Source organism: Lampetra fluviatilis, chromosome 71, assembly GCF_964198595.1.
Source record: "Lampetra fluviatilis chromosome 71, kcLamFluv1.1, whole genome shotgun sequence".
Lineage (NCBI taxonomy): Eukaryota > Metazoa > Chordata > Hyperoartia > Petromyzontiformes > Petromyzontidae > Lampetra > Lampetra fluviatilis.
The window spans coordinates 718623-733040 of NC_136345.1; the positions used below are offsets into that span (position 1 = coordinate 718623).

Consider the following 14418-nt stretch of genomic DNA (forward strand, 5'->3'; position numbering starts at 1 on the left):
ACTGCGGCGTCCGGGGCCATGTCGCCTCGGGGTGCCGCTCTCCTCGGCAGCGGGGGACGACGCCTCGACAGGACGCCGGCCCTCCTCCTCCCAAGCTCCATCAACATAATCCGGCGAGTCGCGGCACCCCTCATGTTTGGCCCAAGCACACACTCGTCACACACTCGCACACCGCAACGAACGGGGGGCCGACATTGCGCTGCGACGGGCCAACACGCACCACTATGGGGACTCAAATCGAACCCAGGCAGTGGTCCATGTTGGCCCATCGCGTTGTGGCCGCGTCGTCGGGGTCGTCGGCCGTGGTGGGACACATTGACGGGGTGGAGGTACGCATCCTGGTCGATACGGGGGCATCGGCGACCATCATTTCCGAACTCATTTACAATATTCTACCTGTCCAGAGCCGTCCTTTACTGCCGGTTAACGTCCCATTCTATGCTGCTAACGGGGGCTCTCTTGGCATCATTGGACAGATTCGAGCGCAAATTTGTATCGGGGATATCAAATTGTCGGGCCCGATTTTTGTTTCCTCCTCGCTGGCGGTTCCGTGCCTGCTGGGGACGGACTTCTTGGGCAAAATGCCGATTCGTATTTTAATAGACCAGGGATGCATTGAGCTCCCGTCGGGACGACGCATGGCGTTCCTGCCTTCCCCTACTGCGGCTCGGACGGCGTTCGTAACAGTACCAGCGTTCGTCGTTAAAACAGTTCGTGTGCCGCCGGGAGCTCAAATGTTGGTGCCTCTAAAACTTCGTCGGCCCTTCGCTGAGGGCATTGGGGACCAGGGAATTCTGCTGGGACCATCTAGGGCCGGGGTTAGTGGACCTCATTTGATTCCGGCCCAGACCGTCGTAAGAGGGGACGGGGACCCTTTCATCGCGGTCCTCAATGTGGGGTCGCAGACAGTGGTAGTTCCTCAACGGACGGTGCTTGCTCACGCGACGCCGGTGCCCTGCGAGGAACCTGTTGCGAATCACGTCGGCACTGCTCCCCGGCCGCACCCACATTCGGACAGCGATGGAGGGTGGCTCGATGCGCTTTGTGCGGGATCGACGGACCTGTCAAATTCAGAGCGCCAACAGCTTAGAACGCTACTGCGGGAATTTTCCGACGTTTTCAGTCGGGACAAATACGATTTGGGTTGCACTCATCTGCTGCGTCACCATATTGACACGGGTGACAGCGCGCCAATACGCCAGAATCCATTTCGGCTAAGTCCCGCCGAAAAGGACCATGTCAAATCGGCTATTGATGACATGTTAGCCGCCGACATCATTTCTCCTTCCACCAGCCCTTGGGGAGCGCCGATCGTCCTGGTTAAAAAGCAGGACGGCTCGTTACGGTTTTGCGTTGATTTTCGGCGCATTAACAAAATTTCGGTTGCCGACGCATACCCGCTCCCACGGATAGACGAATCGCTGGACGCCTTGGCGGGAGCGCGATTCTTCTCCACACTGGATTTACTTTCGGGATTCTGGCAGCTTCCTCTGGACGATGATTCAAAGCCTAAAACTGCTTTCCGTACACCGCACGGCCTGTTCCAATTCAACCGGTTGCCGATGGGCTTACACTCAGCGCCGGCAACTTTCCAGCGTTTGATGGAATTGGTTTTGGCTGGATTGCAATGGGAGTCGTGCCTGATTTATTTGGATGACGTTATCGTCTTTAGTAAAACTTTTGACGAACATCTCCAGAGGTTGCGGGCGGTTTTCCTAAAGATGCGGGCTGCTAATTTGAAATTCAAACCCCAAAAATGTCATTTGTTACGCGATTCGGTGTGTTATTTGGGGCACATCGTGGGGCGCTCAGGTATTGCTATCGATCCCGCCAAAACGCAGTGTGTCAGCTCCTGGCCGACTCCCACCTCGGTGGGAGAGGTCAGGAGTTTCATTGGCTTCGCGTCGTATTACCGACGGTTCGTCGCTGATTTTGCGACGATTGCCAAACCCCTACACGCTTTAACATCAAAAGGGGTTCGGTTCCACTGGGGTCAGGAGGAAGAGGCTGCTTTCTGCTCCCTTCGGGACGCCCTGGTAAAAGCTCCTCCCTTGATTTACCCCGATTTTTCGGAACCATTTTTGCTCGACACCGATGCGAGCAACGGGTATTGGGGGCGTGCTTTCCCAGGTGGTTGACGGCGTGGAACGGGTGGTTGCGTACGGCAGTCGGGTGTTGTCTCCAGCGGAGCAAAGATATTGTGTCACCCGTAGGGAACTGTTGGCAATTGTCTATTTCATCCAACAGTATCGCCCATATCTGTACGGTCGGCATTTCACCGTCCGCACAGATCATGCGGCACTGCAGTACGCCCTGCGAGTTCAACAGCCATTGGGACAATTGTCCCGATGGTTGGAGATCCTCCAGGATTTTGATTTCGAAACCACCTACCGTAAGGGCGTTCGCCACACCAACGCGGACGCTCTGTTGCGCATGCCAACCACCTCCGAATGTGCATGCCTCCTGGGGTCGGGACGTTGCAAGCCAGCAGGGGACATGCCGGTTCCGGTCCTGGCGGCCGCCTCCGACGACGAAACATTGCTTCCAAATTCTATCGCACAACAGGGAAAAGATTCCCTGCTGGGTTTGCCTGTTAATGAATGGGGGCGCCTCCAGATGGAGGATACCTCCCTCCTCGCGTCGCGTCGTCGCGCCGGGGAGGCGGGGCGGGGGACGGGTGATGCCGACGCATGGGAAATGCACGCGGGGTTGCTGATGCATTGGGACGGGAAATCCCATCGACACCGGCTGGTGGTCCCTTCTGGGTTACGGGGTAGGGTGGTGTGGGCTGCTCATGAGCGCCTCCTCCACCTGGGTACCCAAAAGACCCTCGCCTTGCTCCAGCTTGATTTTTTTGGCCAGGCATGACGAGGGATGTAGCAGATCTGTTGGCATCATGCCCTCGGTGTGCGCAGCGAAAACCACCAGCACGGGAGTCAAACCCGCCTTTGCAGTCTATCAGAGTCTCCAAAGTGAACGAACTTGTCGCGCTGGATATTCTGGGGCCATTTCCCGCCACCCCTAGGGGCAATAGATATTTGTTGACCGGGGTGAAATACTTTACGCGCTGGCCTATGGCCTGGCCCCTGGCCAACCAGTCGGCAGCAGCCATCGTGGAGGCCTTTGTCCAAGGTTACGTCATGGACAAAGGTGCTCCGGAGCGGCTGCTGACCGACCAGGGAAAATTTTTTTCCGGCAAACTCCTTCAACAGGTGTGTGAGCTCCTGGGAACGAAAAAAATTCGTACCTCTCCCTATCACCCGCAAACTGACGGGATGGTCGAGCGTCTGCATCGAACCATCACGTCTATGTTGTCGCAGCAGGTTTCGGACTCACAGACCGATTGGGACTTGCAAATTCAAGGGGTCCTGGCAGCATACAGATTGGCCCCCCATGCTGCGACGGGATTTTCACCCTTCTTCCTCATGTATGGCCGCGAACCTGACCCACCTGTTCGGGCACAGCTGCAGATCCCCGCGCCGCTGGGAAAAACTAAATTGGCCGACCATGTTAAATTTAACCTTGCGAAATTGACTGAGGCACGGGATGCTGCCATGCTAAATTCCGACAGGCGTCAGAAAGCGAATGAGTGCCTCAGACTGGGTCGCACGCACGTGCTACAGTGGAAGCCGGGGGACAGGGCATGGCTGCACTGTCCCCCAGGTACCACTCGCGACCTCCTCAAAACTGGTGCAGCCGTGGCGGGGCCCCGTCGCGGTGGTCGAGGTTTTGCGGCCTCAGTGCGTTCGCATCAAATGGGGGAAGCGCCGGTGGTTTGTGCACCCCTCTAGGCTGAAACCCTTCGTTGCGGTGCGAGGCCCCACTCCACACACGCGTGGCCAAACATGTGGGGGGTCGGCCGACTCAAAGGGTCCGTCTCTGCTGCTCTCGCCTGACGTGTTGCCGGCTGTCCCGCCCCCAGGTGCACCAGGAATGACGGGCTCCCGCCCAACAACCCCTACGGGGGATGCCGAGGGTCTCGCGACATCAAGCACAGACTCACTTCGAAATGGACAGCTGCCACCGGATGGTCCACCATCCGGGGTTGCCCCGTGTGACGGGCCTGCGGCAAGGACGCGCGCAAGAATGCGCAGACTCTTGTGATGCACAAAAAGAAGATTTTTTTTATTTTTATTTTTTTATTTTCACGTGTATGGTTACTGTGCGCTGCGTCGGTGGTGTGCTCCTGGCACATTGTGTTGTGTTGTGTGTGTGTTGGGGGTTCCTTGCGATTTGTATATACGTTGCTTTTACAGAATTCGTATTTATTCGGGGGGGGGTGCGTCGGGTTGTTTTCCCTTCGGGGTTTTCTGGTTCTTGTTGTTGTTCTCTTCGCGTTATGTTGAAAAATAGTGAGGCACACGCGCGGTCAGGGGGTAAATGCGCTTTTATTGTCGTTTTTTTTGTATGTTGGCAGCCGGGACGGCTGCAAGCTATGCGGGGGGGGGGGTGATGTAGGGGTGTTAGAGAGAGAGCCGTTATGCATGGCAGCTTATGGGAAACAAACACAGTGGGCGGGGCTACGTGAGTGCACGGGGGGGGTGCTCTCAACGACGTCCGCACCAGGCAGCCCGGGGCCCCACCCCTCAGCGGGGGTGGAGTATAAAGGGGGATGTGTCAGAGGGCTCGGGGCAGAATGTTAAAGCTAAACCAGTGAAGACCGAAGATTGTCTAGCTAGAGCCCTGGACTCCCCTGGGACGCCGCCCTTGTCAGGGCCGCGCAGGACCGAGCCAGCGGCGTGGTCCCGAGAACCAGAGCTAGTGCTCTGGGACTCTGGGTACCGTAGCCCGACTTACCAGTGTCGGGCCAGACAGCCTCCCCTAGCCCGTTAGTGGAGGACTAGGAGGTAGGTCAGAGATAGCTAGCAGTGTATTCCCAGCTAGCCGGGTGAGGGGGCCGATACCCCCTCTAGTATTGTATGTCCACAGTTGTGACTACTTGTACGGAATAAATACGTGTGCCTCACCAACGGTGTCCAAGAGTCATCAACGGTACTTCACATGCATAATGTGCGTGCATAACGTATGTTGGTTAACCTATGAAAACTCCAACCGGCAAATTATATCCATTATAATTTATATGAATACACTAGCGGTGAGTACCCGGCGTTGCCCGGGCGAAAAAGGCAGACACATGTAGTTACACACGCAAATCCATTGATACACAAAAATAGAGTTACACGCACAAATGGACTCTCACATACATACATAGACTGAACAACAACCGCCATTCGCCACTAAGTGGCGGTGACGTCACAACAACGCTTGTGCCAGGCTATGTGCACCTTGAGGCCATGTGAAGTGTCGAACGCCCGCTGGCAAGAGGTCACAGGGCAAACCCAGATGGCACAGGTCGACTGACTGAGACGACTGGCTGATGCAGCACCTGTGGCCCCTACTGTGGCAACTTTCTGTGCTTTAGCCACCCGGCGCTCCGCTCGTTGTTGTGAGCGTCACTCCTCCGCCCTCCGTTGTTGTTGGAGGGTGACTGCCTCCAACTGGCCAGTAGCGTCTTTCAGGAGCCTCCTCCACAGTGGCCGATCTTGACACGGCTGGTACCAGTCATCCGCAAGTCTTCCTGTAGCACATAACTCCCATGTCGTCTCCAGCCCGTGCCGCACCTGTTTAGCCCCCTCGAACCGGCGGAACAAAAGCTGTTTAGGCATGTGGTGGCTGGCCATGCGGGCTACATGACTCAGGCAACGCAGCCTTGCCTGCCGGAGGTCACCGATGGGACTTTGTCCACATCTTTCAAGGATTTGTGAGCTCCTCACACAATGCAGCCTGGTTAAAGCCAGGATGGATCGTAGGCAGGCCAGCCTAAATGTTTCTAACTGGCGAAGATGTTCCATTAGGGGGGTCCAAGTTTCGCAAGCGTAGAGAAGGGAGGGAATGACCGTGGCTGAGAACACCTGAAGCTTCGTATGGAGTGATAGACCAGGTAGCTTCCACACAGCGTTACGCAGCCAATGAAAAGATACTGCAGCCCGACTGATTCGGAGTGAGACCTCTGCTGTTAAACCGGAGCCGGTCATTAGCACACTTCCCAGGAAAACTCTCCACTGTCTCCACAACTGGCCCATCACCAATTGGGAGTTGTGGGGGTGGAGTGTCCGATGGTACAAAATGGCCAGGCAGGTGCTTAGCTTTGGTTGGGCTGATGGTAAGGCCCCACCTGTTGTTGGCAAGCTCCAGGTTCAGCAGCAGCACCTGGAACTCCTCCTCCGAGTGAGCAGCCATTAGCATCGGCATACATAATGTGGTTGAGCAATAGGGAGTCATCCCTTGACCGCACCCGGGCATCGATCAGCCTCCCATTGTATCTGTAGCAGATGGGAATTCTTCCGGTACAGTCATTGAAGGCTCGACGAACTACGTGGTCCAATGTGGGAGCCAGAGGACATTCCTGTTGCACCCCAAGGTGTAAAGGGAATTGCTCTGACTCACGGCCACGTAGTTAAGACGCGGGGCCGCTCACCATCATGAAGGTCCTTAAGGATGGTGATGAGTGGGTTCGGGACTCGGAAAGTACGAAGAGCAACCCAGAGGCCAGGCCTACTGATGGTATCATAGGCTTTGAGCAGGTCAATAAAGCACACGCATGGACTAAGATGCACACATGGACCTACAGACACGCAAAAAAATGAAGTTACACTGACTAACATGGAGGCATGCACACACAGCGACTAACACACACGCACATGGACTGAGACACACAAACACATCGACTTACAGACACACACACATATGGACTCACACATACATAGACATGTACTTGAGATACGCACACATGGAGTAAAACACACATATCGACGTACACACATACAGCGACACACACACACATAGAGTGACACACACATTGCCGTACACACACATACACATGTCGACTGTCACACAGACATCCACTTGAGATATAGACACATGGAGTTGCACTCACATATATGGACGTACACACATACAGCGACTCACACACACACACCGACTCGCACACAGCAATACGTGGACTAAAATACACATTGACGTAAACACACATATGTACTCACACACACACATATGGACTAAGACACACACACATGAACTTACACATACATAGACTGACACACACATAGCCCTACACACACATACACATATGGACTGTGACACACAGATGCATTGACTTACACACACACATCGAGTGACACACACATGTATAGACTTACACACACATATGGACTGACATACACATCGACGTACACGCACACAGATCGACTGACACACACACATGGACTAACACACACACATAAACACTTTTGACGTTGTCCGTTCGAAAAAGACACCCACATGGAGTGAAAGACACGCATGGCTCTACACGCACACACATATGGACTCAAAGACACACACATGGACTCACACACACACACATCGACGGGCACAGCAGTCCCCGATGATGGCACAGCTATCAGTATCGCAGTACTTTGTATGACTAAATAGCGTGACGTGAGCGATGAAAACAATAGAAATGCATTGAAGAAATAAGCAGAAATCACAGACTGGCAGTAGACCGTGGCAGCGTTATAAAAGCGCATCAAAAAAAGGGGAAATTGAGCAACCCAAAAATCCAAAAAGAGTTTTGTGTACACAAACATAATTATTGTAACATGTCAACTCGTTTCATAATGGTAAACAATGAACCTGAGTAGTTATCTTCACAAAAACATAATTATTGTAACATCTGTGAACTTGTTTCATAATGGTAAACAATGAAGCTGAGTTTTATCTGCACACAAACATTATTGTAATATTTGTCAACTAATGTGTTTAACAATAATAAACAATGGACTGGAGTTGTTAGCGTAAGAAGCAAGAAAATTTGTACTTAGCATAGGCGTGTTGAGGCCTTGTGCGATGCGTAGCCCCCGTCCTGGCCTACATTGGCGAGGCGCGGAGTTGGCACGTTGCCAGGCTAGGGGCTGGGCTGCTACCCCCTCTCCAACATCCGCCGCCCGTGCAAGAATAATGCTATGTAAGCAGTAAAATATTATTATGTACGGAGTCTGTAGTATAAACTGAATGCATCGTGTTGGGGGGGGGGGGGGCGAAGAGGACATGACACTGTGAAGAAATATCCACAGCGTCATGTGTGTACGTGTTGACTGTAAAACGCGTAAAAGAAAATGTCTCCCGTGAGCTGGAGTGAACGCGCATGACTTGGCAGGGTCCGCCCCCCCCTCCCCACGAAATTGGCGTCACTTGGTACAGTCGATGTCGTGCAATAAGTAAATAATGAATAATAGAAACGGCACAAATGTGTTAATTAAACTACTTTAAAGTTTACGGACGGGAAAACGGAATAGCCTATACCCACCACGGGGCTTAGGGCGTGCCGCCTGGCAAATTATTTCAGTGTTAAACACCACCGTCCGAGAGCCAAATCCCCCGCAAGCGCGAGCGCACGGAGACTTTTATATATAAGATTACCCCCCCCCCCCCGCTCTGGTCTTTGCACCTTATTGGCTCACAAGTGACGACATGACATTTAAGCCCCACTCTTTTTAAGACCGAAACAGGACGATCATTTCTCCACAACTCTGGATGTCGCCTGATGCTGCTAGTTGCAATTACTGGTGAAACGTCACGGTAATCGAATTGTAAATATCGTGGGTTTACTTTCCAACACACCCATGTGCTGTACAAGTAAAAAATGTCACGTTTTGATGACGTGACAAACCTTACTAATTGGCTGTGTCGGGCGGTGGCAGATTTATCGAGAGACACATTTTTATTTATGCGGTCCAACCCAAAAAAACCTCTATTATGGATATTGGTCGTGAGAGCCTACGTGTTAGACTACAAACACAATCATACAACTATCGTGCGTTTCAAACCTGGTGTTGTGGTTTTCTGCGAAAGTGAGTTCTCTTGCCTGCGAATAGAAATATCACAACTCTTCATTTGTTTTTTAATTGTTTTTGTTTTCCATACACACGTTACACCGTTATGATAAAATATAAATTGGAGCAGAGTTTTGAAGCAGCGCGATGTTAACAAAATTGGCAGCTTGCAGCCAAATGCACTGGACAGACCAATACAATCAACAAATTCAACTGAAGCGAATTGGCTTCGAATTTAATACAGGGGTTGTTAGGTGAATATTTACGTGTCGATTTGTAGGGCTCCAAGTTATGGAAACATTTTAGCCTTGACTGATAGTGTATACGAGATAATTTAAGTATGGTGACTTTAGAGCAATATATATAAAGTTTCTCATGTATTTTAAATTGAGGAACACATGCAGTTTACAGTAATAGACAAGGTATCTGATTGGTTCAACCAAGCACGAATGACTTTATATACGGCTTCTAATATAGGCTTAGAACCAGAGGCAGCAGTTGCTCAGGAAGAGAACGCAACATGTCAGCATGTCTGCAGTTCACCAGGGACCAATATATGAGGCCAAGGACAAGAAGAAGTAAGTAATTATTTTTGAATAATTCTGCACAGGGCATACAGGAAATAATATCAAACATATATCTTACCTATAAACGTCATACTTTGTCTGTCCGTCTGTCCGTCTGCATACGCGCTTGCGAGGGATTTGGCTCTAACCGTGGGGTTAATGTCGAAAAAAAGTTGCCAGGCAGCACGCCCTATGCCCCGCGGTGGGAATAGGCTATTCCGTTTTCCCATCCGTAAACTTTAAAAAAGTTAAATTAACAATTTGGTGCCATTAATTTAGGTACCAAGCAACGTCTCAACTCATCACCACTCCCAACACACATACACATCTTTGGTCACAGCATCAGGTTCACCGATCACTATAGCTACCTCAGTGTCATCCTAGATTCAACTTTATCCTTCGACCGTGAAACCAATAATATCATCAGTTCATGTAACTTTCACCTGAAGGCTCTCAGACACCTACGTCCTCTCATCTCCACTGAAATTGCCAACACATTGGCATGTTGCATAGTTGGATCTCGCCTTGACTATTGCAACTCCATCCTAGTCCGGACCTCCACTGGCAACCTAAAAAAACTTAAGAGACTACAAAACAACCTAGCACGCATCGTCATTGGCCACACTCATCCCCGTCTCGACTCACTTGCCTGTCTCCGTGCCCTCAACTGGCTATCCATCGCCAGCAGGCTCATATACAAGATTGCCTGCCTCTGCCACCATGCGTTCACATCTGCCTGACCGCCGTACCTTTCTTCATTATTGACGACTTGCAGCTCAGCACACGGCAGATGCCTGCGCAGCGCGACTCACGACCTCCTCTTGATACCAAGATCCAGGATGGTCATGCCTATGCGCCGCTTCTCGGTGGCAGCCCCAACAGTCTGGAACGCTCAATCGCCTCCTTCAAGAGATACTTAAAAACTCACCTCTATAAATATGCTTTCGAGCGACTCTGAGCTTGGCTGCGCACTTCTGAGTTGCGGCCGTTACGTCCGCAAACTTGCACGTTATAAATTGCATTATTATGTTTATTTATTTACTTTTGCTGCCCCGCGTGGGGACAAAGCACGCTATTGCGCATGCGCGAAACGCTGACAGGAGTTGCCCCTGGCAACACACACTCCATCGCTGGAGGGTGGGGGAGAATTCTCATTCGCATTCATAATGCAAAAAAAAATACACGCAACGCTGAATTAAATTAATCAAAGTGTCATGTCCTCTTCTCTCCCCCCCACCCCAATGTGTGCATTTACTATTATAGGGTCGGTATATACTAAAATTATAGTGCTTAGACAGTATTATTGTAGCGCGGGGGGGGGGGGGGGTAGCAGCCCAGCCCCCAGCCTCGGCCAGCTGGGCAATCTAGGCGAGGCCGCAGAGTCTGCATGGGACTAGGCCTCACCACGGCACTGTCAGGTGAGTACTTTGTGCAATACAGTCGATATATACAGCTATAGAGTCAGCATGTACTACTGTAGTGATAGCAGGTACCACCACAGTCAGTATGTACTGCTGTAATCGTACAGGTACCACCAGTCAGTATGCACTGCTGTCATAGCAGGTACCACCACAGTATGCACTGTTGTAATCATAGCAGGTACCACCAAAGTCAGTATGCACTGCTGTAATTATAGCAGGTACCACCACAGTATGCACTGATGTAATCATAGCAGGAACCACCACAGTTAGTATGCACTGCTGTTGTGAAAGCCTGTACTACCACAGTATGTACTACTGTAATCACAGCAGATATCACCGCAGTCAGTATGCACTGCTGTTATCATAGCAGGTACCACAGTTGAACACGTAGGCTTTCGCGACCAATATTATTCATAATCAACGTTTTTGGGTTTAGATCGCGTTATTTATAAATGTGTCGTAACCCTCCACCACCCGACATGGCCAATCAGTAAAAAAGTGTCACGTTGACAAAAGACAAATAGTTCACTGCTTTAGCCCACCGGTGTGTTGAAGCGTGAAACCACAACATTTACAATATGAGTAGGACGTTTCGCTGGTAATTGCATCCAGCATCATCGGGCAATTCGTTGATTATGAATAATATTGGTCGCGAAAGCCTACGTGTTCAACTGTGGTACCTGCTATGATAACAGCAGTGCATACTGACTGCGGTGACGTTTCGCTGGTAATTGCATCCAGCATCATCGGGCAATTCGGGCAATTCGCCAGAATTGCCCGATGATGCTGGATGCAATTACCAGCGAAACGTCCTACTCATATTGTAAATGTTGTGGTTTCACGCTTCAACACACCGGTGGGCTAAAGCAGTGAACTATTTGTCTTTTGTCAACGTGACACTTTTTTACTGATTGGCCGTGTCGGGTGGTGGAGGGTTACGACACATTTATAAATAACGCGATCTAAACCCAAAAACGTTGATTATGAACAGGTACCACAGTCTGTATGCACTGATGTAGTGATTGCAGGTACCACCACAGTATGCACTGCTGTAATCATAGCAGGTACTACCACAGTTGGTATTCACTGCTGTAGTCATAGCAGGTACCGCCACAGTCGGTATGCGCTGCTGTAGTGAAAGCAGATACCACCACAGTCGGTAAGCACTGCTGTAGTGATAGCACGTACCACCACAGTCAGTATGCGCTGCTGTAGTGATAGCAGGTACCACCACAGTCGGTATCCACTGCTGTAGTGATAGCAGGTACCACCACAGTCAGTATGCATTGCTGTTGTCATAGCAGGATACCACCACAGTCAGTATGCACTGCTGTAGTGATAGCAGGAACCACAGTTGGTATGCACTGCTGTAGTGATAGCAGGTACCACCACAGTCGGTATGCACTGCTGTAGTGATAGCAGGTACCAACACAGTCGGTATGCACTGCTGTAGTTAAAGCAGGTACCACCACAGTCAGTATGCACCGCAGTAGCCATATCAGGATACCACCACAGTCAGTATGCACTGCTGCAGTGATAGCAGGTTCCACTACAGTCGCTATGCACCGCTGTAGTGATAGCAGGCACCTCTACAATAGTTATGCACTTCTGTGGTGAAAGCAGGTACCACCACAGTCGGTATGCACTGCTGTCGTGAAAGCAGGTACCACCACAGCAGTATGCACTGCTGTAGTGAAAGCAGGTACCACCCCAGCAGTATGCACTACTGTAAACATAGCACAGACCACCACAGTGAGTATGCACTGCTGTAGTGAAAGCAGGTACCACCACAGCAGTATGCACTGCTGTAATCATAACAGGTACCACCACAGTCAGTATGCACTGCTGCAATCATAGCAGGTACCACCACAGTCTGTATGCACTGCTGTAGTGATAGTAGATACTGCTATCGAGTTGGTAGATACTGCTATATAGAGTTAGTAGATACTAAAACAATCAGTATATTCCACTATGGTCAGTAAATACTAGTATACAGTCAGTAGCTACTACTGGCTCAGTAGATACTACTGTACAGTCAGTTGATACAATTTAAAAGTCAATAGATACTACTTACTCTGTTGTATGTAGGGTGTGTATTTATATATATCTACGTGGGGGTAAAGATATTTTTGAGGGGGTCGGTCGACAATTTTGGGAAACCTTTTAGATCAACTATTCACTTTCTATAACTTTTTGGACTTGTGCAAGCCTCTTATAATTTTGTTGGTGGAGAAATGGACAAACAGCCCACCGGGCTTTCACAATACCTTAGTATCTGTGTATGTTTATGTAAGGTTTTTAAGAGAAGTTTTGAAGTATATTTTTCGCCCGGGCAATGCCGGGTACTTCCCGCTAGTATATATATATAAAATGAGGGAGATGCCTACAAATGATTGTATTTGTAAGGGATGTCAGGGGTAGGAATGGAGATGGGACAGTGGGTTAAGGGGCATGGAGAGGATTCCCACCAAAAGGAGGGGGCAGTGGAGTGGGAACAGTGGGAGAGGGGAGGAGCAGGTGAGGAGATATAGGAGGGGGCATTGCGGGGCTTGGGCATTTTGGTGGAGAACGAATTGAGAGAGGGCTGTGGGTACGTGGGGACTTGGAGGAAATAAAGGACGGACCCCCCCAACCTCGTGTCGGCTCTATTTTACCTCTTTATGTTGTGAATTATTACTTAATTATGTAAAATTACGTGACTATAGACAATAGTAGTTATACTCTTTGGTTCTTTCGGTAAAGTCACATAGGTAGAAAAATAATAGATCACGACGTTTCGATCACAACACAAGCAATCGTCATTAGGTGGGACGACCACAGCATGAAAAAACTGCTGAAGTAGGCGAGAGATCTGCTGTGGTACGAGGTTATATGGTAGGCCTCGGCAGTACGGGGGAGAGAGAAGAGGGGGGGAGGAGGCGGGGCAGAAAGTGGACCCTGCAGCAGCACCCAGGTCACTGGAGTAAAGTGGACCACTGCGGCAGCACTGGAGAAATTGGCTGCAGGGGGAAGAGAGAAGGGGGGGGAGGCAGGGCAGAAAGTGGACCCCACGGCAGCACCCGGGTCACTGTAGTAGAGATCGGAGAGAGATGCACAGAGAGAGAGAGAGAGAGAAAGACACACAGAGAGTCAGAAATAACAGCTTACATAGGCAGGTAGAATGGAAACATTACAGTCAGTTAAGACTTTACCTTGTTAATAACGTCCTTCCAATGATTGCTGAGTTTGTACCCATTTTCTTGGTTGAAGTTGTGTCTGTGTTTATATATCTGGATGGCTTCATGAACAAATCGCTGATAATAGCCGGTGGGTTTGCAGAGAACCTTCGTCTTGGAAAAGTCAATTTCGTGTGAGCCCACTGCGTTAAAACAATGATCAGCAACGGCAGAGGTATTGGTCCTATCGCTTTTCAGATCTGCCATTGCAATCATTGAAGACTTGGTCGAACAGGGACTGAATCCAGATGTACCAACTTTGGTAAGGCACTGCCTTACCAACACTTAGTTCACCTGGAATGGTACATTCTACAAACAAAACTAGGGTACCCCAATGGGTTCTCCC

At 50.3% G+C, this 14418-nt stretch overlaps 1 protein-coding gene across 1 annotated transcript in view; it reads right to left on the reverse strand.

Moving 5' to 3' along the window:
- The window catches only part of LOC144952959 (guanylate-binding protein 1-like), a 126189-nt gene that overhangs the window by 87716 nt on the left and 24055 nt on the right, over window positions 1-14418 (reverse strand). The window contains exons 5-6 of the mRNA XM_078883446.1: window positions 8865-8902; window positions 7962-7998 (exon numbers count right to left, since the gene is read on the reverse strand). Of these exons, the coding sequence (XP_078739572.1) occupies window positions 7962-7998; window positions 8865-8902 (75 nt within the window). The remainder of the gene's footprint in view (window positions 1-7961; window positions 7999-8864; window positions 8903-14418) is intronic.